The sequence below is a fragment of the Crocodylus siamensis genome, chromosome 2 (genome assembly GCF_052110815.1).
Source record: "Crocodylus siamensis isolate JL-2025a chromosome 2, ASM5211081v1, whole genome shotgun sequence".
NCBI classification, from domain to species: domain Eukaryota; kingdom Metazoa; phylum Chordata; order Crocodylia; family Crocodylidae; genus Crocodylus; species Crocodylus siamensis.
The window spans coordinates 10,626,733-10,652,624 of record NC_143396.1 but is presented as its reverse complement, the minus strand read 5'-3'; the positions used below and the strand labels follow the sequence as shown (position 1 = coordinate 10,652,624).

Here is a 25,892-nt window from a genome sequence, read left to right as displayed (position 1 = left end):
GACACGGGTGACTGGCAGTGGACACAGGATCTGCCTTGTAACTTCCCTGTTGCTATTGGCAATTCCCTGTCTTGTACCTACCAGGATCTCACCTATCTTTTCCAGAACTACGTCACACTGGCAGCTCAAACTCATTCTCTGCTGGCTTAATACACCCAGGGCTTTGTCCACCTGTGCTGTTTCTCAGCTCCCGGCGTTCAGCAGAAATGCATGTTATCAGTCCCTAAGGGCATGTTACACTTGCACCATTGAGTTTCATCTCAGTGTTGGTTACATCCCTCAAACCCACTTCGTTCTTCCTCTGTGATATTCTGATCCTCCTGCATATTGCCAGTGCCTCCTTGGTTTTTGTCATCAGCAAATAGCAGTAGCAAACTCCCCACTGATGACAACATAACATAAGGCTGGTCCCCCAGCCACCCCAGAATTACACAGTCCTCTGAAGTCCTGCCTTGTCTCTCAATGGGCTGTGGATGTCCTTCTGTTTTCAAAGGTGATGGTGCCCACCCCAGGCTCCAAAAAGAGCAGACATGTGCTCCCATGAAGACAGAGCTGGGTAGCAACCCTTCAGGAAAGCAGGCAAACAGCTCTGTTAGCTGGAGCGGGTGATGCGCCGGCATGGAGAGGGTCAGTAAGAAATGGTTGCGACATGGGGCAGGAAGCCCCGAGGTGGGAGCAGAAAGCAGAGCAACAGATCGAGCATGGGAAGGGGGTTGGAGTGGTGCTTAGGGAGGATACAGGGATCATTTGTGGCATGCCTGCCAAAACGGTTGCCCCACCATGTTACACTGTGGGTATGTATACACATGCATTTACTGCGCACTAACTTACTGCACAATAAGTTACTGCACAGTGAGTGGCTTTCAGACCGGCATCTATACATGTAGGTGTTACAATACAGTAACACTGTGTGTGCACCGACTTGGGAGTCAAGTTACTCCCAAGTCAGTCCACACAAACAGTGTTACTGTGCAGTAAGGCATCTACACGTGCCTGACTACGCAGTAACTATTCAGAAGTAAATTTGCTACCTGCATCACACAGGTAGCAAATTTACTCCCGAGTCAGCGTCAATGTAGGGGCATGTTGGTGTAAACACGCGCACATACTGCACCATAATTTTCGGTTACTGCACAGTGACCTAAGTTACTGTACAGTAACAGTGCACATGTAGACGCTCCCTGTAAGAAGAGAAAGTCATAACGGGGATTTATTATTGACTGTCTCTTGCCCGACAAGAACGAGGGGGCACGACATGAAACGAGCTGGCTGTCAGTTTAAAACTAACCAGAGGAAGCTCTTTTTCACACTGTGTGTGATTAATGTGTGGAGCTCGTTGCCACCAGAAGCTGAGAGTTCAGCCAGCTTCACCCAGGGCTTGGACGTGTGCTTGGAGGAAAGGGGCATCCGTAGCTATCAGGCACAGGGGTGAGGGGTACAGCCTCTGAGCTAGAACTTCCTAGACTTTAAATGCTGGAGGCTGAACAGGACCAAAACCCTAGTCAGACCCAGTCATGCCCCCTCCCAGCCTCTGCTCTGTGTGACACAGGGGACTGGGCAAAACGGACCTAGGGTCTGACCCCAGGACACGGCAGCTCTTATTATGCTCTGTGCTGACGCTCTGAACTCTCCTGTCTTCCAGGCGGCACTGCCGTGCCCAGCTCCCGGAGACGAGAGCACGGGACCCTCGGCTCTTGCGCGCTGCAGCACCCCGCCAATGCAATGTCCTTAGCGCCCTGCTCCGCCAGCATCCTCCCCCTGCCATCGTGCAACGGCTCAGGTCCTGCTCAGAGGCCAAGGATGGCTCCGAGATGTGTGCAGTCAGGGGAACATCCCATTCACCTGCGCATCCTGGCTTACTCCTCCGGTCTCTGGAGAGACCGGGCGATGCACTCAGAAATGGGGAGCCACAGCAGACAGTGGCACATGGTTTATCATGATCGTTCCCCCCAGGGGATCCAGTCCCTCTCCCGCTGCTGCTCTTCTTTGCTCACGTGCACGGCAGGGAGGGGAGGTCATCCTCAGAGCACTGTCTTTATTTTCTAAGCCTGAAGATAAGTGCACGTGCTTCCAAGGACCACTGGGTTTCAGATAAAGAAGACTGCAGCCTGGAGCACTGATAAAGGACTGCAGGCAATTCCAGGTCCATCAAAGGTAGACAGTGCTTGACGGGTGTCCATGTCTCTTGCTATGTCATAAATAAAACAGATATTGAGTGACGGTCCTGGTTCTCCACAAAGTCCTTGCAGAGTTGTATTTCAGCTCCTTACAGGCTTCTTCTGTGGTTTTTGACTCCCGTCTTCCCTCCCTGTAGGCCACTAAGTGATAGCAATGCCAAAACCTTGTTCCTCCATTACTTTGCTCATGTCAACCGCTGTCCAGGCTCTTCTTTGACCATCCGTGTCCAGCTCGCTCTGCCCAGCCTCTGCGGGCTCCTGCCTAGCTCTCATCTCTCACTTCTGTGGCTGCTCTTCTGAAATCTCTAGGTCAGTGGTTTCAACCCTTTTACATCTGCAAACCCCTAAACAATTGCAAAGGGAGGTGTGGACCCCTTTGAATGGTAAGTGTGGGTGTCCACATACTTTTTGATTGATCACAGTCATCTTTCGCGGACCCCTCGGACATAGTCTGCAAGATCCCGAAGAGCCCGCAGACCACAAGTTGAAAGCCACTGCTTAGCCCCTGTCCTCACTCCCTGCTTCTGGAGATGTCTTCCCTCTTTATTATACAATGGCATCTTTAAAAACATGCCTCTTTTTGAGGACTTTCAACCTTAATAGGTCCTCATAAAGGCAGTGAGTGCATCTACCAGAAGGTAAGCAGTGGTCCTCTCTGGAGCTGGGACTCAGGTTGCAGGAAGGGAAGATGAGGTTGGATATTAGGAAAAACTTGCCAGCTAGGAGGGTGGTGAAGCATGGGGATGGGTCACCTAGAGATGTGGGATCGCTGTCTTTGCAGGTGTTTAAGTCCCAGGCAGACAAAACCTCGGCTGGGATGATGTAGATGGGGCTGGTCCTGCTTGGAGCAGGGGCTTGGACTAGATGTGACCCCCTGAGGTCCCTTCCCACCCTCACTGAGTCTACAACTCCTTTCTGGACCAAGGGTTGTTGGTTGTAGCCATGTTGGTCGAAGGCAAGTTCTTTGGATACATGTGATATCTTTTATTAGCCCAGCTAAATAGTTGGAAAAAACGTTTTTTGAACGCTTTCTGGCATAAACACCCTTCTTCAGGCATTGGGCGACTGTTTCTGGACTAAGCCCACACAAAAGTATCAAGGAATAGGCTGGCTGGATTCCTCTTTAACAGTCTATGCATGGAGCTGAACGAACATGTAAAGCAGCTGAAATCAGAGTGATTCGCAGATCGGGTCAAGGCAAGTCAGTGAAAACGGACCAGTCTCACAAAACCTTATGGGACATGGCAGCATTGGCATTTTCCATCAGCGTAGGCCGCATCAAGGCAACTCGGAGGGCTGCTTAGCCGGGCAATGTCAGAGCACTTCCCACCGGGGAGGTATTTCCATTTGAAACAGATTCACAGTGAAGCCTGGCAGCTGGCAGCTGGGGAGAGGCTATGAACCGTCCCTTTTACCTTGAGCAAGCACAGTGGAGAGGATCTGAAAGCCGGGGGAGCGCCTACTGCTGCAGGCCCTATTAATGGGTGGTTTCTGCCCCGTGCCAGCTTGCGATGCGTATAGATGGAGAAGGGCTGGGGTGTGCTCATTGAGGCAGGGGCTATGTCTTCAGACAGATGCATTCATCACGGACTGAAGTTTCCAAGGGGCTGCACTCGTTTGCAAATGTGGGCTGAATCCAGCAAACACCCTGACACAAAACCAGGGACATGTTTTGACAACTCCAGAAAATTTCATGTTGACATTTTCAAAAACAGCGTTTCCCTCTACCTGGGATCTCGTGAGCATGTATGAGCAACCTTTTCCAGAAGCAGGATGTTGGCTGCTTTCCCCGTGGCAGGGTCGGGTGCGATGTCTGGGGCTGCGTCGGGCTTGACGGCAGTTTTACAAAGAGTTTAGATGAGGGTTTGTCTGGGATGGTTTGGACAGGGGATGATCCTGCCTCAGGGCTAGATGCGACTCTGGAGGTCCTTTCCAGCCCTTCTATGATGCTGGAAACCCCGAAGTGTTGTAATCGGACATTTTTTTTAAATGGAGCTTTTCGACCTTCCTTTTCAAAAGGCCTTCAATAATTGACTAAGAAAAATGGTGAAGCAAAAGGGAGGAAACCCCCCCCCACGACATGAAACAAAACATTTGGAAATGTTTGGGATGGACCTAACACACAAATTGGGGGTTGTTTCTTCAATTTGCCAAAATCCTGAAAAATGTCTCTTTCATCTTCATCTGAAAACAATGTTTTTACCGACATTTTATTTAAGAAAAAACAACAACATGATTTGTCCAGCTCTACTGCGGCATGGATGCGGCTAACGTGGCTAACGAGATTCCTGGTATGCCAAATGCAAGGCTGTTAAAATGTACGTGGGCATCTCACAACATGCAGATGTGGGCATGGAGGCCAGGGTGCAGATAGGAAGAAGAGTAGGGAAAAAGTAAAAAAACATGCAAATTATGCCCTATAATTAGTACTCCTTGTAATTAGCAGGGGGTCGGACTAGATGTGACCCCCCGAGGACCCTTCCCACCCTCCTTGCCTGTGATTCTTTGATCCCTTGGCCCCATCACTGCCATGTGCGAGTAGCTTCCAGCTGTGTGTTAAGCAACATAATGAGCATTTGTTTTCTGTGGTTCTCTCTCACTCACACGTCCCCATTTAAACCACGGCTAAGCCTGGCGTGATAACTCCAGTAGATCTCAGAGAGGTCGTTAGCCGAGTTAGTCTGAAGCCAGGCAGAAGGCAGGATCGATTTGTGCCCTAGAGACCACGTAAATCAGAGATGGCTTTACATCTTCACACTCGGGGCCCTGGGGTGTAGCCTTGCCTTGTAACGGCACACAAAAGCCTTGCTCGCATCTAAAAGCCATCCCGGTGCGTAGGAAAGCTCCAAGCAAGTTTGGGGCCAGCTTGTCTTGAGAACGACCTTTCTCCCCGGAGTCGATAAATGCAGCTCCGGGTACTTGACAGCGGTGCCCTGCTTTGGCAGCCGCGTGTAGGAGCAGATGCAACCACCAAGAATGGACCTCCGGCCCCTGCTCCCAGCATGTCAACCACGCCAAAGTGCTCTGCTCTCAGTTGGTATAAAACTTTGATGATGTTTTCCTTGGGCCAACGATAGCTCCCTAAACCTCCACAGAGAGCAGCTGGTGAAGCTAATGGGAAATCAAGCTGCATTAGGAGCTGCTGACACTAAAACTTTGTGTAGGGAGGATGCAGGGGGTGAAAATGCTTGTGTGGGAAGTGCTCAGCTCGCCAGCATGACATGGGTGCACTCATTCACTTCCTTAGACCCGCTCTGGGTCCTGCCAGGGGATGTTGGCCCAGTGTAATCGTGGTATCACCCTCTGACCATTGCACAAAGCAGCAAGGGCAACTTTTGCGTCTTTTAAAATGCACTGCAGTGTGGATGAAAGACCCCGGATGGGCAGCTGCAGAGCAGGAGGCCTCGTCCTTCCTCCTAGACAGCCCTTTGTGCTTCCCCAACTGATGCCCACAGTCAGAGCAGCTTGTCTCCTCACAGCTTTGGTTTTGCTAGGCAAAAAAAAAAAGCCATGCTGTTTTAGCACCTGTGCACTCTGCATTGCATGCTGTGACTGCAAGTCATGTAGAAATGCCCGCATGAGCCAGCTCAGGTAGCAACTGCTCCGTAACTGCAGTAGCGCATGGTTCAGCACAGGCTAGACGAAGCCTCTTGGTACCAAACCGTGCTGTGTCTACCTGGGAAGCTGCACCAAGTGACGTAGCTTAAAGGCAGCTCCCCGCTGCTCGCTCAAGCTGCAGACCCAGCTGTGGACAAACTCTTGGTCTTTCCTCCCATTATCCACCTTAAAGGTCATCTCTGCCCCTCCTCCGGTCGAAATTCATCTTTCTTGAATGTGGGTGGCCAAAACTGCACAGAAGAGGGTCTTAGGCATGTACATGGTCTTATACATGGAAACAGCCCCCCAAGGATTGTATTTGCCCTTCTCACAGCCTCATCTAACTGCCAGATAATGGTCATCCTGCCATGCACTAATGCACTCCAGTCTTTCTCTGTAATTTCCAAGTTGTAAGCACCCAGCTTCCAACAGAGATTCTCTTGATCTATCTCTAAATGCCTGACCTTGCATTGAAAGTGCAGCCATTCAAATCCTCTAGGCTGGGAGGTCAGGCAGCTCCTCCCATACGATTGTCGGGTTTGCACTGGATGGTCCTACCCTGGCTCCAAGAAGGGTGCAGATGACAGTCGTCCTTGCCTACGCATGGGATTTAGATTGGTGCAGCCAGTGATGGATCCCAGTCATGGACTAGGCCTGAAGACTTGTCTTTACCCATTGAACATGGGGTGCAGCAGTGTGGGTGCCTTCGCATCTACCCATCAGTGGCTCTTGCTTGCACTCCATCTTCCTGCGATGCAGCTGTTCAGTCATGGTTTTTCAAATAGTCCTGGCCAAGGGTAAACCGCCGGGGTCCAAATGTTTTCAACCTCCATTCAACTTGGCCTCCTGGAAGTAGACAGAGACCCACCACCTCCCTTCGGCTACCCCTGCCCTGAGCCAGTTTTATAGCAGCAAATTAGACCTGACAGGCATCCCATGGACCAAATCCTCCAGTGAAGTCAGAGGATCTCACTCAGCCTCTTATCCCAAATTACACTCCCTATAAACATATAGCCAGTTGGGAGTGATGTAGGCCCCTGGACGACTGAAGCTGAGGTTTGTGCTAAGCGGTGGTCGGGGTGATTTAGGAGTGCCGATAACCATCCCCTCTCACTACACTGCCCAGTGCCCAGTGCATGCCCCTGTCATGCATGTGCATTTCGCAGACCTGCATTTTGCATATCGGCTTACATTTCTAGTGCACCCAGGAAAGTGTGCAAACACCAGCAGACTCTCCCTGTGCCCAAAGAAGGGTGTTTGTGCCCGAAAGCTTGCAAAGAACAATTTTCCCAACGACGTAGTTGGTCTAATAAAAGATATCACATTTTACCTAAAGAACCTTGTCTGCCTATGTCCTTGGACCAACACAGCTATAACCAGCACCCCCGAGTTCATGCCTTAGTATTGCACACCCCAATTCCCAAATAGCTGGGTCTGTCAGCGTGTCTTTCGCAGCTCTGGGCTCTTAAGACGGGCAGCTCATTGTGGGAAACCTCATCATCAGCAATCCTTTGCTATGAGGATGACAGTAAATAGGGAAGTCATCGGTGAGCTGAAATGACTGAAGAGGCCCACTCAGGATCTGCAGATTCAAAAAAGGGAGCAGAGAAGAGATTTGGGAGGTAAATTTCATCTCTTATTAGAGCAACTAAAATAGTTGCTAAAAAGGAGTGGACAGGTTGGATGAAAGGTGCATCCATAGCTGTTCAGGGGAGTGAGGGGCACAGCATCTGCATCAGAGCATCCTGGACCTTAAATGCTGGAGGCTGCAAGTGGGAGAGAAAAGGTGGGGAAAAACCCCTGGTCGGACCCAGTTCACTCCCCCTTCCAGCCCCCGCTCCCTGCCCCGGTGTGGCAAGATGGTCCTAGGGTCTGGCCCGGGACATGGCAGACCTTGGCTGATGTTCATATGGCGGCAGACGTGACAAACCGCCCTGGCAGGAAGGAGTGGGTCCCGGTGGTTCTGGGTCACAGCGCCGTCCCTTTGCGTCTCTGCTTCCGACACGAGGCGAGTTTGCTCACCGACGTCGAAAGCTGGGAAGAAGAGCGCGCAGGATCCTGGCAGATGTGGAGGGCACATCTGGCCCTGGGTGCAGCTCAGCGAGAAGCAGCTTTGCACGGAAGCGAAGAAAGCAGCATGCCGCCAACGTGGGGTCCAGGCCAGACCGCACGGGGATCTGCGACACTTGCAACAAGCCGCATCGCTCTCGAATTGGGCACCGGGGGGGGGTCAGAAAGGTGGGGGGCAACCAGCACGGCCCAGACGCCTGGAAATCCCGACGGGTCTCGCAGCACCTAAATCACCCCCAACCAGTCTCATCCTGAACCCCCCCCAGTGATGGGGTACCGATCCATGGTCTGGGGGGGAAGGGAACCCCTCACACCTGCCCCCCCCCCGCAGGAGAGAGGCACCCCATGGAGGAGGGGTCTGGCCCCAATAAGGGAGCCCCACATCTGCCCCCCACATTTGAGGAGCCTTGAGGGAAAGTGGCCCCCATGTGTCTGCCTCCCCAATGATGGGGGACCCTGTGTGACTGACGGGCCCCCATGGATTTGGAAGAAAAGCCCCCCCCATGGAGCTCTTTTATTGTCGGCTAAATGGTGCCATTCCTGCCCACCCCTTTAATTGCCCCCCCCCGGTCATGGGGTACCGCAGCCGCCGGGGTCTCCGGTAGGTTAGGGGTGGGGTAGGGTTGGGAGGGGGTGTTGTTGCCTTGGTTACCAGATGCGGGGAGAGAGTGGGCGGGGCAATGGGGCTGGGGTGGGGCTATGGGGTGGCAGTTGGGATGGGCGGAGCTGTGGGGTTGGGGTCTTAGGGAGGGATGGGGTGGGGGCTATGGGAGTGAGGGGCTATGGGATGGGGCTGGGATTTGGGGTGGGGTGGTTATGGGGGTGCAGGGCTATGGGGTTGGGGTGGGGGGTTGTAGGGCGCTGGGGATGTTTATGGGGTTGGGGTCCGGGATTTGGGTAGGGGCAGGGGGGTGGAGTGGGGGGCTGTAGGGCATCAGGGGATGTTTATGGGGTTCAGGTGGGATCTGGGGTTTGGGAGTTGGGGGGCTGTAAGGCAGCAAGGGAGGTTTATGGGGTTGGGGTGGGCTCCAGGATTTGGGTAGGGGGCAGATGGGGGCTTGATCCTGCCTTAAGCAGGGGCCAGGCTAGATGGGACCTTGTGAGCTCCCTGCCAGCCCTGCTTTCCTATGATCCTATACAACACCATCTCCCGTCAGCCGCTCTAGAAGACCCCCCAAAACATTTCCTGCACTATTTCCCCATTGAGGAAACCTCCTATTGCCCAGCGTGCCTCCAAACCGGGGGACAGATGCTGCCCGTCCTGTCCAGATAGACGAGCCACACGGCACGGCCCAGTGCAGCTGCTGAGAGTTAGCCAGAGCCAAACGGAGGATGCTCAAGGCCTTGCCCAGAGCTGGCAGGGACTGAGCGGCACGACTGGCACGTGTTTGTGTTTTCCACGCAGCGGTCCTCAGAAACCAGACAAAAGCTCGAGGGCCTCGAAGGGAGACGATCGCCAGCTACCGGCCACCTCCAAGGGGACCGTGCCCTGGCTCCAGCAGTGCCTGCAGAAAGCGGAGACGCGCGCCCAAGCCAACGCCAATGTAAATGCCACCGGCGCTTCCTGGGTTTGCTTTTCCCCGGGGTGACCTGTTGTGGGAACGGGGGAGTCCGGGCTCGCCCGGCCCCTTCTCTGATCAGAAAGCAGAGCGCCCATCGTGATCCGCGGTCGCGATGCTGACTTTGTGCTCGGGGTGCCTGTCTCTTAGCAATCCTGGCGCCACAGGGTGGTTTGCGGGTCCTGCTCCCGTCGGGTCCCCCAACCTCTCTGTATGGAGAGGGCTGGTTTCCCCATTAACTCCCTCCGGGACATTGTTTGGCACCATCTGTTCCTCTTTTCCTCCCTCTGCCGGGTTGGGATGACGCCTCCCGCCCTTGCACGAGTGCTGCTGGGATGTGTCCATTCGCGTTTGCAAAAGACGTTGAGGACATGACTAAAAAAACCCTGCATTTGTCACCCTCCGAGTCAGGGGATCTCAAGCTGCGGTCTGCAGATGCTTCCTGTGGCTCCCATCCAGCCCAGCCTTTGAGTGCAGACATAGCTCGAAGCCCTCGGACCCCAGCGCAGTCACCTCCTCCCGGCTTCCAGCCCTCGACTTCCTTCGGGGCAATTAAAAACACCTAAACTTGTTTGCTTTCCTAGGTGAACAAGGGCTGCATCGCTGACCCAGGTGGAGCCAGGAGTGCTCTGCACAGTGGCCAGGGGGAGGGAAGGTGACCCCCAAAAGCTCCCCTTTAAGTTTTGATCGTTCCTTTGTAACACTTGAAGACTTGCTCTGAATCAGTCCATCCTCAAACCCATCTTTAAGAGGCACAAGACTCAGCGATCAGCACCTGTGAAAAGTCAGCCTGGTTGCTTAGGGTCAGATCTGGAAAGCTACTTCGGTGTCTACCAATGCTCCTGCTAGGACTCAAACCCAGGGGGTCCTGACTACAGGTCTTGCCCCTCTGCACAGGGTCAGGCCAGCACTGCATTGGGGTCAGGACGGGATTTTATGCCAGGGTCCGATTTGTATGGACTGCGGGGAGGCATTTCCTTCCTCTGTAGCAGGGGACACAGCCTCTGCCTGGGATCTCTCGAGTGCATTTTAGCAATCCTCACAGCAGCAAGTTGTCCCCCAGCTTCACCTGGGCAGGGCCAGGGGCTCTTGGTGTCTGAGCTTTGTAGCTGTGCACAAGGGTTGTTGTGTAGTTTTAGGAATAGCTCAGATGAGGATTTGTCTGGGATGGTTTGGATGCACCACTCCTGCCTGGAGCAGGGCGTGGGACTAGGTGGTCTCCAGAGGTCCCTTCCAGCCCGATTTCTCTGGGATCTCCAGAGCACACAGGCACCTACTGCTGCTGGCATCCAGGATCTGACCCTTGGGGCCTAAGCATAAGCACCCACACTTGAAACGTGTGTTCCCAGCAAATCATGATGAATGGAAGTGAACGTGTCCAGCTGTGGGCCCCCCACTACAGAAAGGATGTGGACACATTGGACAACTGGCAACGAAGATGCTTCAGGGACTGGGAGACAGGACTGGTGAGGGGAGGCTGAGGGAAATGGGCTGATTGAGTCTGCAGAAGAGAAGACCGAGGGGGATTGAACAGCAGCCTTCACCTCCCTGCAGGGGGGCTGCAAAGAGGACGGAGTTGGGCTGTTCTCAGTGGGGGCACATGACAGGACAAAAAGCAATGGGCTCAGGCTGCAGAAAAGAAAGTTGAGGTTAGATATTAGGAAAAACTGTCATTAGGATGGTGGTGAAGTACTGGGACAGGCTCCCCAGAGAGGTGGTGCAGTCTCCATCCTTGGAGGTGTTTAAGCCCCAGCTAGACAAAAACTTGGCTGGGATGATGTAGTTGGGACTGGTCCTGCTTGGAGCAGGACCTGGACAGGATGTGACCTCCTGAGGTCCCTTCCCACCCTTGTTGTCTGTGATTCAGTGATTGATAACCCTCTGGATCAAGCATCGAAGAAAGAGAGCAGCCCCTAGCAAGGCTGCAGACCACTGGAAGCCACTGAAATCAGAGATCCCACTGCCCTTGGGATGACTAAATCCTCTTGTCCACTTGAGGGGCAGTGTGAAGCTGTTTGTGGAGACCTTGCAGGCATGACTAGGTTTAGCCGTGGACCCCTAAGCTTTCAAAGACAAGGCGAGGAGGCTCGTATTGTTTGCATTTGTCAGGCCGGTTGAAACGCGTGTGTTATGGGAGAACAGCGGCTGGGGCCATGGGATGATCTATGCTACTGAACCCACCAGCTCAGAGCAGCCCAGATGGGGTGCACAATACCGGTGCTCCCCGCGGCTCAGAACCTGCCCATGTGCACAGATGGAGACGTGCTGCTATATTTACTCAGTCGGCTCGCAAGGAAAGGGTCGGAGCCAGCCTCCCTTACTCCATGCAAGGGAGCCAGCCCAAAGAAGTCCACTGCGAGCGATGGGCTGGAAAGAAGCATGTGTAAATTGGACAGAATTAAGGCAGATGAATGATTAAGGAGCTGGATGCAAGGAGGAAGCATGCATGAGTGAAACTGCAGGGAGCCAAGAGATCTCAAGGGAGAAATATAATTGTGTATGCACTGGGTGGCACCTTAGAGACTAACTCGCTCAGAAAGGCACATGCTTTCCTAGGCAACAGCTACAGTCAGCTGCTGTGAAATAAATTGTAGGTGAACAAATACATAGGAAAGAAGTCCCATCAGTAGGAAATACATCATGAGCATGATTCACTTTTGCCCAAACTGCAATGAATTAATTTAACACCAGGTAAATACTCAGTGATTTCAATAAGCACCTTGATTCCTCAGTCCTTTCTCTAGGAGTGGTGCTTGAAAACCAGTGGCACGACACGGTCCCTCCAACGGATTTAGTCATCCAAAGGGCAACGGGACCTCTGACTTCAGTGGCTGCCGCTGGTCTGCAACCTTGCTAGGGGCTGTTCTCTTTCTTCGATGCTCCTGGGTGGAAGAATATAAGTGAAAGTGTTTTAATCTTCATGGCAGGTGCATTGAATGAACCAGGAGAAATCTCTGATTTGTGTCGTGGGCAGCTGTGTTATAGTTCAGGCACTACGGCTGGAGGAGTGGGTCTCCCGATAGAGACTCCTAGAGACGTGGGACCTCCAGAGGTCACATCTAGTCCAACCCCTGCTGAGACAGGATCAGCCCTATGCAAAACATCCCAGACAAACCCACAATCTAAATGGTGTGTAAAACTACCGTCAACCCTGATACAATGCAAGACATCACATCAGAGCCTGCCCCAGGGAAAGCAGGAGGACCGCAGCAGCCAACATCTTGTCAAAGGTTATTAATATATATAACCTGCAACAGAGGAAGGCAACCCCCACCCCCAGCCAGATCAGTAGTCCATGCAAACCAGGGGAAAAGTTCTGGATCGGGCCCCTGGCCCACCATCTAATTGCACTGAGTGGGCTGGGCTCTTCCAACCTGATGTTTTGCAGCTGGTTCTCCGCCTTGCTGGAGAATGCACCCCACCAGCAGCACGGCTTCATGCAAGGGGCCGGCCGCGGTCACCTTCCTGTGCCGCCTAAGTGCAGAGTCACTTTGCTGTGAGAGCACACTTTGATTAAGTGCTTCCTCCTCCACCACCATACATTCCCCACTGTGAAAATGAGGATCTTTCAGCGCACGGCTGACACCGTTCACATTATCCACCAAGCGCACGGCCCTCAGCTGTGCAGCGCGGGCCTCCCTTCTGATCGAGCCTCAACTGACAGATACAAACCCATTCAGCTGTGCGATGGCTGTCCTCAAAATGAGACAAAAACAGGTACCACAGCTTCGTTAGTGGTCTTCTAGCACAATGAGGCATGCTTCCTGCCAGGCACTGGGCACATTTCATTCTGATTTTAAGTAAAGCCGAGGTTGCTCAGCAACTTGCAGGAGTCGGCCCTATTTTGAGAGGTTAATCTTGGTCAGAGGTCCACCTGAGCTGCAGGCGTCCATCACGCTAGCATCATGTAAGGCTCACCCGCTTTTATAGCCAGAAGCGCACAAGGGAGCGATGTGGCTACAACACATCTGGAATGACCTGGTATCCACTTACAGCCAAGGCAGCTTTCACTAGACACCTGCAGCAAGGATCAGAGCTGCCCCTATAGCGAGAAGCCCTGCCACACTGCCCATTATTTGAGGGATTTCTTAGTGCCTCAAGTGTATTTCTGCTCTAAGTCTTTGGGTGGGTTCCCACTGAGGTCTGTGATCGGGCTACAGAAGCAGGACGCCAGCTGCCGTGGTTGCCCTGCTTTACCTGTGCAGGTTTGGGTGTCAGGTCAATGTTGTGTCAGGGCTGAGGGTCGTCCTATGTACAGTTTAGATTAGGGTTGTCTGGGATGGTTTGGACAGGGCTGATCCTGCCCCAGGGGTTGGACTAGATGACCCCAGGTCCCTTCCAGCCTTACTCCTCTAGGAGTATTAATCTCAACACTCACCAACCCGCCCTCCTTCTAATTCACTGTCAAGGTAGAGACTTATCCTAGAAAGGACGGAGCAATCTAAGGCCACGCTTCTCAACCCACGCGTTGCAACCCAAAAGTGGATTGCAAGAAGATATGAAAGGGTGGCAAAGAAACTTTAAAAGTGGATCAACAAACTTTAAAGAATGGATTCTCCTTTAAAGGAGCAAAGCATGGGAAACGATGGGTTTTCTCTTGCAGGCTGGAAGAGCTCCAGTCTGCAAGGGGCTGCTTGGGCCCCCCCGCCCCATACACTGGCAGGCTGGGACCTGGGGGCAGCGGGTCGGGAGTGAGGGGTGCTGGGTCAGGACTGGCCATGGATGTTTACAAATGGGTCCTGGTCCAAAAAGAGGTTGAGAAGAACTGATCTAAGGGACCCTTGAAATCAGGGGGAATTGCTGGCACTCGGGATCAGACCCCATTCCTGCACTGGACCAATGTAGATGAAGCAATCCTGCTCTCCCACTGGAAGGGAGTGCGGGTATGAGAAGTATCCTAGAATCATAGAAAATCACAGACAACGAGGGCTGGAAGGGACCTCAGGAAGTCACATCTAGTCCAACCCCTTCTCAGAGCAGGACCAGCCCCAACTACGTCATCCCAGCCGAGGCTTTGTCTTCAAAACCTCCAAGGATGGAGACTCCCCCACCCCTCTGGGTGACCCATTCTGGTGTTTTGCTACCCTCCTGGTGAGAAAATTCTTCCTAATATCTAACCTCCACTCCCCTTGCTGCAACTTGAATCCTCCCTGCACAGACCTGGTGGCAGAGTTGAGACCTTAATATAGGCCTACCTAAGCGATAGGGAGCGAGGGCCTTCCGAAATAATCCGAGAGAGAGAGAAATACCTTCTGGAAGGAAAAAAGCAGAAGGGGAAGAGCAGAAGCTGTTAGCAGCAGAGTACGTCAGCAGCTCCGTGCAGAGCTCCCAGCAACCCGACACAACAGGCAGGAAGTGAAATCGACTAAGCGTGGGAGCGAAACTGACGAGTCTCGTGACTCAGTTTCCCCAAAGGCAGGAAAGTCAAGGAGGGTTTTTTTAAATATTTTTAATTCTTTCCCTTTCAGGAAGCAAAGGGAATTAAACACCCACAGCAAAGAACAGGCATGTTAGAGTTTCATGTTGCCCAGCATCACTTAAGTTAACTGACCACACTTCTTAATGGGAGTCGATTCCCGCCTCTTCCCCGCCTCCTTTTCCAAAGTTGGCAGCGTTTTTGAAGTGCTTCAGAAAGAAAAGCAAAAGTTTGGCATTTTCCAGCCTTAAAAAAATGCTGCTTCTCTCTAAGCGCATAGCCTAGCTGTTAAGATCACACCTGTAATGAAATCGCCTCCCTGGACATGCACTATCTAGCACATCAGCTTGGTGCACAAGGTCGTGCCTCCCTCTAGTGTTTGCTCCATGTCATTATAACAACCTCCTACCGTAGTGTTTCCCAACCTTTCTGAGACTCAAGGAACACCTGTAAAATGCTGGCTCTCAGTTTGCACTCAGTTTTTGACTTCAGAAAGAGACTAGAGCAATTCTTCTGTTGCAAAAAACTCAGAGAGGCACCACAGGTCAGATTGTTTTTAACACTGGAGCTTCCTACGGGAAATCCCTGGGTTTATCTTGTGGCTTACATCTGCCCAGCTAACAGTGCCCACAGCACCCTTGAAAGGATCTTGAAGCACCCCAGCGTGTCACAGCACCCTGGACTGAGAAGCGCTGTCCTAGATCTTCACCATGGTTAGCATTCACCTTTAACCCCGGGGGCTAGCAGAGACCCGCATTTGGGTGTTGACTCTCCCCGTTTTATGCAGCCAAGTTCATTCTGATTGCACTGCCAGGTATGTAGTTGTATAAGTGTGTGTGATGCACTGCCAGGTAAGTAGGGGGTGTGTGTGTGTGTGTGTGTGTGTGTGTGTGTGTGTGTGTGTGTGTGTGTGTGTGTGTGTGTGTGTGTGTGTGTGTGTGTGTGTGTGTGTGTGTGTGTGTGTGTGTGTGTGTGTGTGTGTGTGTGTGTGTGTGTGTGTGTGTGTGTGTGTGTGTGTGTGTGTGTGTGTGTGTGTGTGTGTGATTGCACTGCCAGACAAGTTTCATAGACATCAGGGCTGGAAGGGACCTTGGAAGATCGAGTCCAGCCCCCTGCCCAAAGGGCAGGAAGTCAGCTGGGGTCATAGGATCCCAGCAAGATAAGCATCCAATTTGCTCTTGAAGGCATTCAATGTAGGTGCTTGAACCACCTCCGCTGGCAGACTGTTCCAGACCTTGGGGGCTCAGACAGGAAAGAAATTCTTCCTTATGTCCAGCCTGAAGCAGTCTTGCAGGAGTTTGTGACCGTTCAACCTCGTCATCCCTTGGGGCGCTCTGGTGAACAGACGTTCCCCCAGATACTGGCAGTCACCCTTGATAAACTTATAGGTGACCATAAGATCGCCCCTGACCTTTGCTTTTCCAGGCTAAAGAGCCCCATGGTCGTCGTAAGGTTTGTTTTCCTGACCTCTGATCATGCGCGTGGCTCTCCTCTGGACTCTCTCAAGCTTCTCCACATCCTTTTTGAATTGTGGAGCCCAAAACTGGACGCAGGACTCCAGCTGCGGCCTCACCAAGGCCGAGTACAAGGGGAGAATGACGTCCCGGGATTTGCTCAAGAAGCATCTATGGATGCACGCCAGCGTTTTGGTCGCTTTACTGGCCGCAGCATCGCATTGCAGGCTCATGTTCATCTTGTGGTCAGTGATGACCCCCAAGTCTCTTTCTTCTGTAGTGCTAACCAACGTAGCACTGCTGAACCTATAAGGAAGCTGCAGGTTTTTCTTCCCAAGGTGGAGAACCTTGCATTTTTGGGTGTTAAACACCATCAGGTTCTTGTCCGCCCATTTGCTGAGCTTGTCCAGGTCAGCCTGGATCACCCGCCTATCTTCTGGCGTGGATGCTTTGCCCCAAAGTTTGGTGTCATCGGCGAACTTGGCCAGTCCACTCCTGACTCCAATGTCCACATCGTTAATGAAAATGTTGAACAGTATGGGTCCAAGGACAGAGCCTTGGGGGACCCCACTGGTCACAGGGCACCACGATGAGTGACTGCCATCAATCACCTTCTAGGTCCAACCACGGAGCCAATTCTTCAGCGAGTGGATCATGGTTGACCCAAGGCCACAATTGGCCAGTTTGCCAAGAGGTGATCATGGTGGGTGGGTGGGTGGGTGGGTGTGGGTGTGTGTGCGTGTGAGAGAGAGAGAGAAATCGCACGGTCAGGGATGTAGTTGTATACATATGCATGTGTGCATGTGTGCATGCGCATGCATGTGTAATTGCACTGCCAGGTAAGTGGGGGGGGGTGAGAGAGAGAGAGATAGATTGCACTGTCAGGTATGTAGTTGTATACGCATGTGTGTGTGTGTGTGCATGTATGCATGTGTGATTGCACTGCCAGGTATGTAGTTGTATGTATGTATGTGTGTGTGTGTGATTGGACTTTCAGGTATGTAGTTGTATAAGTGTTTATGTGTGTGCGTGCATGTGTGTGTGATTGCACTGGCAGGTAAGTAGTTGTGTGCGTGTGTGTGTGATTGTACTGCGAGGTATTTGGCCGTGTGTGTAAAGCACTGATGCTATGTGACACTAAAAGCATAGCCAGGCACTGATGATGGTTCAGACAGCACTTCTATTCCTCACTTGTTTTCCAGTCATTTACGCTTTAATGCTCAAAAACAGCAAGGCGGCGAGTACATCTTATCACCCCCCCACACTTTAACAGAAGTAGCAGAAGCACAGAAAGGTGGAGAGCCTCACTAACGATTGCAGAGGGAGTTGGTGTCAGCGCCGAGGCTCCAGGAGACTCAGAGCAGCAGCCCGTTCCCCCCCATCCCCTCTGGAGCACCGCGCTGAGAGCAGATAGCTGCCCAGGGCCATTCAGACGTGCTGCTCTTCACCTCCTCTCCCCCGCAGGGGTTCTCGGTCATCCATGCCGCAGCACTCAATGGCCAGCTGGACTCCCTGAAAACCATCGTTGAGAAATATGAGGTGGACGTGAACTTGCCCAGCCTGAAAGGATGGAGACCCATTCACCTGGTGATGAATAAGGAGAGCGGTCCCAGAGCCTTAGAGTGCCTGCAGTACCTCCTCGGGAAGGGGGCCGACGTCAACATGTGAGTGAGGGCCTGACATCAATCTCCATCCCTGGAGGTGTTTAAGACCCGGGTAGACCAAGCGTTGTCTGAGATGATGTAGTCAGGGCTGGTCCTGCTTTGGGCAGGGGGTTGGACTAGATGTGACCTCCCGAGGTCCCTTCTCACCCTCATTTTCTACGATGCTATGAAATTTACTGTCGGCTTATTTCCCTGCTATGAATATTTTTAGTTGATTTGATGTACTAAAGTCTTTTACATCCATATTCTGGGACTGGGTGAACAACCTTTGGGACAGACATTACACATAAATCAGTTTAAGTGATCAGTTTAAACCTGTAACAACGGTTCACTTAAACCAGTTTGAAAATGGTTGAACCCGGTTTGACATAGACAGGCTCATTTTGTAATGCCAAATGCTGCGAAGCCCGACAGCTGGCCTGGCATCGGGACGCCCATTTGTTTTCCAGCCAGAACCAGAACGGAGTGAGTCCCCTTCACAAGGCGGCCAGCGAAGGACGCCTCCCATGCATCGTCGCGCTGGTGGAAGCCGGGGCTGACATTTTCGCCAAGGATGCAGAGGGACACATGCCTGTAGACCTGTGCAAGCTGTGGGCGCACAGAAGCTGCGCGAGGTGAGCGCTTCCACCCCCGAGGGCCGAGGAAATGGGACGCTTTCCAGCCGCGACCTCGGTTAATAGCCGAGTAGCAGCCGGGCGGGGGATTGAGCTTGGAACTTGATAACGAGCAGTGCTAAAATCCCCGCCTCGGGCAGGGCACGGAGGCAGCACTCTCGGCATCTGCGCTGCCTCCAGAACGGGGCCAAGGAGCTCTCTAACGCAGCCCCAGTTGGCAGGGGTGAAAACGGAGGTAGAGGCACAGGCACAGTGGATTTGCGCGCTATTGCCTCCCCTCTGCAGCTCCCCCGGTAAACCGGGCCGGGCACGCAGCGTCTCCGGCTGTCGTGGGCTCAGCCTGTGCACTTCAGGCCTGACCCGCCGCGCTTCCTGCTGCTCCAGTCCATCCCGCTCTTTGCAGCGAGATCCGCCTGACAGCTCAGTCAAGAGATGGACAAAAATCAAGGCCTGTAGGCACACAGGCTCTCTGAGTGCAAGAGGTTGCCCAGCAGAGGTGGTTCGTGACTATTACCATGTTTTCTCACATATAATGTTCAGCCCTCCCCCAAATTCTGCTGCTGGAAATTGGAGTGAGCATCGTAAGTGAGGAAATACGGTAAAAGCAGCTTCTGCCTCTGCTGCAGGGGGAAGCTTTGCAGTGCTGCAGGCGGCTGCGGACCCTTTCTCTTTGTGCCCCCGACAAAGGCTCTTGCTGCAGAAGCTGCTACTCACCCAGGTTTTCAGGGGAGACCTTTGCTTTCTTTAATCCACCTTTCAAAAACAAAGCTGGTGTCTTCCTCAGGGGGCACGCTGCGTGCCAGAAAATACAGCGAGTCTTCCAGCCTCCCCTACCATGGGGTCGTCTTGGATGCATAGGTTGGGAAGGCCTGAATGGGATCGTAACGGTCAGCTGGTCTGAGCTGCGTAAGGCAGGCCAGGGAACGCCTGCCATTCGTACCATCGGTCGCGTTTCTGCCCCGATCGCTAACGGAGCTGCCCAGTGTCGGAACGAACGCTGCTCTGCCCCGACGGCCAACACGCGCTAGGACAGGGGTGCTCAACCTCCATCGTGCGGACTAGATCCAGCCCGTGGTGTTTTGTCATTTATCCTGCAGGACTCCCTGGGGGTCAGGATGGGACAGCAGTGGTACTGTTCCCCTCCATGGGGAGCTACATGCTGGGTCCAGCACCCAAAGCTAGCACGCAGGGCCGAGCGGGGCCAGTACCAGGCCCTGGGGCCCGAATCCCAGCACGCGGGGTTGGGCAGGATGGGGTGGTGCTGCCCTATGCAGGGCCAAATCGTGGCGCGAGAGGGCAGTGCCCGCCCTCTGGGACCCAAACCTAGTTTGAGGGGGGCAGGAGTGGGCAGTGCTGGTCCCCCAGGACCCAGTCCTAAAGCACAGAAGGCAAGAGGGGGTGATATCAGCCTCCCAGGGCCCGATCCTGGCATGCAGGGAGGGGGTCGTGTTGGGCCCCATCCAGCCTAATGGGCTCTGTGCCAGGCATCCGACCCTCGGGGCCAAAAGGTTGAGCATCACGACCCCAAACCGCCTCTGCCCAGCAGCGTGCGCTGGCCAGGGCCAGGAGAGAGGAGTCCGTGGTGCAAGACCGAGGAGCAAAGCCTCTTGGATCTCCCTAAAGCAGAGTCGGGGGGTGTCAGAGATACAGCCCACGGGCTGGATGTGGCCCACAGACCCTACCATCTGGCCTGCATTGCCTGCAAGTCTCAGAGCAGACACAGCATGGGAGCTGGAGGTGGAGCACACGCCGCACAAGGCACACGGGACGGATCCAGGGCACAGGTTGCACGTGGCACCTGTACCAAACCAGCCCTACACACCGGCTCCCACACGGGCTGGTCTGTGGGCCTGATCCAGCCCCGTGGACCTCGGGCCAGAGACATTTGATGCCCTGACCCCAAAGGAAAAGCTCTGCTCACTGTGCTCAGGCTAATCCTTTGAGAAGACGAGTGCTACTGCTTTACCCAGGGCAGGTTTGGGGACTCTTGCCATCTTTAGGCAACAGGCCTTGTAGTTGTGTGGCAGGGTTGTTGTGTGGCTTTAGGACTAGGTCAGACAAGGACTGGAATGGGATGGCTTGGATGGGGATGGTCCTGCCTGGAGCAGAGGGCTGGACTAGATGTGACCTGTGGAGAGCCCTGCAAGCTGTGTATGTGCATGTGTGTGTGTAGTTGTGTGTACAGGTGTGGTCACGTGTGTACGTGTTTGCAGTGGCGTGTGTGCGCAGTCATGTGTGTTGCTGCATGTGAGTAACTGCGTGCATTGCTATCCATGTGCAGCTGTGTGCATATATTCAAGCGCATTGCTGTGGTGTGCACATGCAGCCATGAGTGTAGCCAGGCACTGCTGTGCATGTGCAGCCATGCATGTAGCTGTGCGTGTGTAGTGTGGCATGTGTCTGGAGAAAGGCAAACGGCCGGAAGCCATGCCCACTGCATAGGACTGCCCGCTGCCTCTCCAGGTACCTGACTGACGCCATGTGGAAAAAAACCAAGAGAAATTTGGCTCAAGAAATGCAGAAGCTCCAGCAGATCAAGGGTGAGTGGCAGCGCGCCGAGGAGGCCTTGGTCACAAGGAGGAAGGTAAGGGCAGCATGGAGTACGATACCCACGCAGCCACGGGCTTCGGGACACGTAGGCCCCTCATTCAACCACGTTGGGCTTTTGTTGGCCTGGGGGTCAGCCAGCCATTTCCTACAGGGCAGCTGGAGGTGGACAAAGCCACGGGGGCTGGCCCCCGTGGGAACCAGGCTGCCACAGAGAGGTTCCCCAGGCCAGGAGGGAGCCTGCCTGCTGCCCAGGTGCTTGGGCACCCATCTGGGACTCCCGACCCTTCTCTCGGCATCGGCTCCGCTTGCTGCCCAGCGGCTGCTCGATGTTGAATGCAGGCATGTTCGTGGACCCCCTGCGTGCCCTAGCCATGTCCAAGCTCCCTGCGTACTCCCCTGCCTCGGGCTCTTGGGAAAGCTACCAGGGGATTTCAGAGACCACAAGCCACTGGCTGAGTCTGGCACTGGCAGCGGGGGACTCCCCTGACACGTAGCGGGGACAGCGCCCCGTTCCCCATTCTACCTAGATGCGCTCCAGCTTCATGGGGTGTTTTAGCCCCAGGGGACTTAGCCAGGATGGGGAAACAGAGATCCCTTACCCCGGCGATTCACGCACCTCTCCGTGCTGCGTTGCAGATGGAAAAGGCCATGCTGAACAGAATGGCTTTCTCCGAGTGGCTCTGGAAAAAGCAGCAGCAACCCTCGCTTCGCACCCTTCGGGAAGAGCTTTTCCCCAAGGACAGCACAGACCTGGGCGCTCTCCCCAGCACATTAGCAGCCAAAACCCCTTCCAAAGAAGAGCTGATGAAGGTGGATGCAGCCCCACATTTCCCCGATCTCATCCAGCTACCGCCACCGTGGAACGCCAGCACCAACCCCTCGTCCCCGCCGGTGGCGGACATATACCGCGCCACGACCATCAGGCTGGGCACCGAGCCCGAAGCCAGCCCGGAGCATGATTTCAGCGCCTTCCTGCACCTCTCCAAGGACCCGCATGGCCGGCCACTGGTCCGTTCAGCTCACAGCGGCCGCCTGGCCTCCCTCCCTGAGCTGCCCTATGACATGGTCCAGAGGAGCATCTTCCCCGCGTCTCGGCTGGTCCGAATGAAGGGGCCGCAGGACTTCCGACCTGCTGACATCCTGAGCGTCCCCAGGAAGCGCCTCCCGCGTGGGCCGTGGCAGTGGACGGACGAGATGACCATGAGCCTGCGGGAAACGCTGGACCCAGAGTTCATAGCCGCAGTCAAGGCTCATCTGGCCGCCTACGACAAAGGCAACTAACCCCCCACCCGCCCAGCAAAACCAGGGTCTCATCCTGTGAGGAGGTGAGGGCTCTCCACTCCCACACGAGTCTATCAGAAACAGGCCAGGCGCAGCTCACCTCACAGGATGAGGCCCTGTGATCCTTCTTCACCGTCCTGCTACTTCCAGGCTGCTCTTTCAGACTCTTAAACAGCTTTGGTGGGAATAACCCAGCGGCAGGAGTGGGGGTCACTCGCATCTTCAGCACCTTGGGATCCTAAGGAAATTGGCCGCATCAAGGGTTACCTCCATTATCTGATTTTCTCGGACTTGTTCATGCAAATGCAGTGAGGATGACAGGACTTGGCAATACCTTTTCAACTAAACCAGCCTGCATTAAACCAGCCGCTGTGCGTCCTTGTTCAATAACACAGAGCCCCGGGGGGGTTGCTCTTGCTGGACTGGTGTCTCCATAGAGGGGGACCCTGGTCTCCTCATGAGAACACTTCAGAGGGGAGAGCTGGCACCATCAGACCAGCCACCACGTGCTGAATAGAAAGGCCTATGTTGCTCTCTGGGTCCGAGAGCCATGCTCTCCCTCTGCTTCTTGACCGTGGCCTGGCCGTGGGGCGTACCACCTTGCCCTGCCTTTCCCCCGACCAGCCGCACACTCCAGAGTCGGGTAGGGATCAGAGCCACTTAGAAATCCTGCAGTCCTAGAGACGTGGGGCTGGCAGTGACCTGCATGGGTCACATCTAGTCCCACCTCTGCCTGAGGCCCTGTCCAAACCTTCCCTGACAAATTCATAACGTAAACTCTATGTAAAACGACACGGGCAACCCTGGCACAGCACCACACATCGCACCTGCCCCTGCCCCAGGGAAAGCAGGGGGACCACAGCAGCCAGCGGCCTGCTTCTATAAACGGTCATTATATACTCAAGAAATCCCAGGTAGAGGCCATGCCTCTGCTACAGAGAAAAGAAACCACCCCCGAGTCCATAAGCATCTGACCATGGGGTAAAATTCTTCCTGAACCCTTCATTGGGGCGGGTTGAAAACAAGAGCCAGGTGAGTTTGTGCCACAGCCTGAGACACTTCACCTCCAGTGTCCTGTAATCCCTCTCCTGACCATCATCTCAGAAGGCCCCTGGGCTCCGCTGACCTCCTGGAAGGCTGTCAGGACAGCACCGCTCCTGCACAGCAAACCCCTCGTGCATCCCTGTACTTTGCTTCTCGTTAGTCTCCCATCTCCGTTTTACTCAGCTCAGCTCTCAAGCAGGCTTGCAGAGATCATCCATTTGCTCAATGCTGAGCAAGGCAGCAGGGATTTGGGGGAACAAGGGGGTGTCTGGATGGAGATGGAGAGCCCACGCACCATCCTGTCCTCCCAAAGAGAAAAAAAACACCCCAGGTTACACCAGCCCCTGCGCTGCCGGGCTCACCGGGGAGCTGGGGTAAGGACCCTCAGCAGCTATAAACCAAGAGGTTGGATCGCTGGGTGAAGGCACCAGCCCTTCCTTCATTTCTGTGTGGAACTGGCTGGAAATGAGCCGAGAGGTCCCTTGCCCAGTCACAGCTTGTAAAGCGAAACTCGATTCTGTACGAAATCCTTACAGGATGAACCAGAGTCCTAGAAACATTGGCCGGTAGGGCCCTTGCGGGGTCACATCCTGTCCGAGCCCTGCTCAAGGAAGGACAGGCCTGTCTGAACCATCCTACATAGGCGCACGACTAACCTGCACTTCAACGCATCCAGTGCTGGAGATCCCGCGGCCTTTCTGGGTATCGGAACCACCCCACTTCACGAGGCCTCCACAAAATCCAACCTTAGCCTGTCAGCATATCCCCAAGGCCGGTCCCCACATAAACATCAGGGAAACGGTCCAGGACAAGGGAGGCAGCAAGCTCCCACGTTGCTCACCAAAGCCAGCAGCAGCCAGAGCTCTTGGCACCTGGCCCCTGGGCACGAGAGCTCTTGGCACCTGGCCCTGTGTCTAGCCTTCACCTTGATTACACCCATTTGTTTGGCTGCCAGGACCAGTCTGTGCTGTGTCCATACGGGTCTAACCAAGCTGCTTGAGTGCCCTGTGCAGCTCCACAGCAAGCACTGCCTCCCTGGAGAGGAAAGGGTAATACGGAGCCCAGCCAGGACCACCCGTCCCCAGCCCCTGGGCCCGGCAGCTCCACACCTGTACGGTCTTGGAGGGCCACCTGCAGCAGGAAGCCAGCCCTCTGGCCGGGAGCAGCTCCAGGGGCAAGCAAAGGCAGGACTTTTTCTGGCTGCTTGGAAATCCATCAGCAGTTCGGAGGGACCTGCTGTGCTGAGGTGGGGTCCCATCATTGCAGCCCCGCTCACAGCTAACCCCTTGCCCTCTTCACCCTACCTAGTGCCCTCACGCCTTCCCTTCAGCATTGCCTCTCCCCTCCAGCGATTATGCCCTTGTCAAGTTTCACTCACACCCTCCCTCACCTGTTAACCCCCTTCAGACAGGTTCCTGAATCCGGCCCATTCCTGCTAAACTTTCAGAACCGACTTTGGGAAGCACTGGGTGAGTCCTTCCCAGTTCTCCAAGCGTTTCACTGTTTGGTTCAGTCCTCATAAGAGAGTACTCCAACCAGGGACTAGAAAATCCCCACCTTCAGACAGGACATTAGGAGCTGGTGGGCCAAGAGGAAGGGGAGGGGAGACAGCCACACTCAGCATCAGTGCTCGAAAGGCAAACTCGGTCTAGAACCTTTATTCAAACAGAGACTCGGTACTTGCATGGGAATCGCACTTCCCTTAATTAAGGATGAATGATATTGTCATAGGACACCCAGGGAAAGCCACGGCCAGGGTTCTCCATGCACAGGTTATGCCTAACGCTTCTTCATGGCCTTCACCCAGCACTGACCCGTGTGAGGAAACAGATACGTTCCTTGCAGAGCCTTGAGAAGCTCTCATGAAGGGAAAGGGTGGTACAGAAATCCAGTGCCAGCAGCAGCACACCCACACTGGAACCCCTCTAGCCCTGACCCAACAGTTAACAGAGACCGGCAAGAACGAGGTTAGGCCCTTGTTTGTTTACAACGCAGAAAGTGAGGCCAGTGAGGTCCCCCCCGTAATCTCTGCTTTCGCTCTGGGAGATCAGGTCTGTTCTACTCTGCACCCAGGAAGACTGTGGGTGACTGGAGAACCAGGCGGCACTGGAGCTGCCTGGCCAGTGACCCCCAATAGTGGGGAAGTGAGTGTTGCCTGGTTTCTAACCCCAGGCTGTTTTCTCAACACCGATTTACCTCCAAAGAGCCGGTGTTGGGAAAACAGGCTCTGGGGGACACTCTGTTGCAACCGAGTCCTGCAAGCAGCAAAACCAGGGGAGAAAAGCTGATATTTCTAACATTCAAACCAGCTAAATGTCACACACTATGGTAGGCTATCTTTATGCACTGTCAAGAAGCAGCAGGAGAGCTGCCAATGGAGGTCCCTGCAGGGCTGCAGGTGCCCCATACTCCCCCGCACTCAGATGCCACGGTCTCAGCCTGTGCCTGAATCACAGAGCTGCCGGT

General features: G+C 54.1%; 2 protein-coding genes across 5 annotated transcripts in view; both read left to right on the top strand.

Moving 5' to 3' along the window:
- Nucleotides 1–14,127, top strand: part of LOC149869869 (shootin-1-like) — a 34,306-nt gene extending 20,179 nt beyond the window's left edge. For 2 of the 4 annotated variants that reach the window (XM_090035156.1, XM_090035157.1), the window contains exon 16: nucleotides 1,643–14,127. In XM_090035156.1, coding sequence (XP_089891282.1) covers nucleotides 1,643–2,046 — 404 coding nt within the window. In that variant the 3' untranslated portion in view covers nucleotides 2,047–14,127. Of the gene's footprint in view, nucleotides 1–493 lie in introns of all 4 variants that reach the window. The other 2 variants (XM_090035159.1, XM_090035158.1) reach the window with 2 other exon arrangements.
- Nucleotides 8,417–25,810, top strand: ANKRD53 (ankyrin repeat domain 53). Its single transcript, XM_090034484.1, is given in 6 exon segments — nucleotides 8,417–8,445; nucleotides 9,250–9,388; nucleotides 17,678–17,937; nucleotides 18,387–18,551; nucleotides 21,015–21,584; nucleotides 21,587–25,810. Coding segments are annotated over 6 exon segments (1,959 nt in total). The 3' UTR covers nucleotides 22,383–25,810.
- The last annotated feature ends 82 nt before the right edge of the window (nucleotides 25,811–25,892 follow it).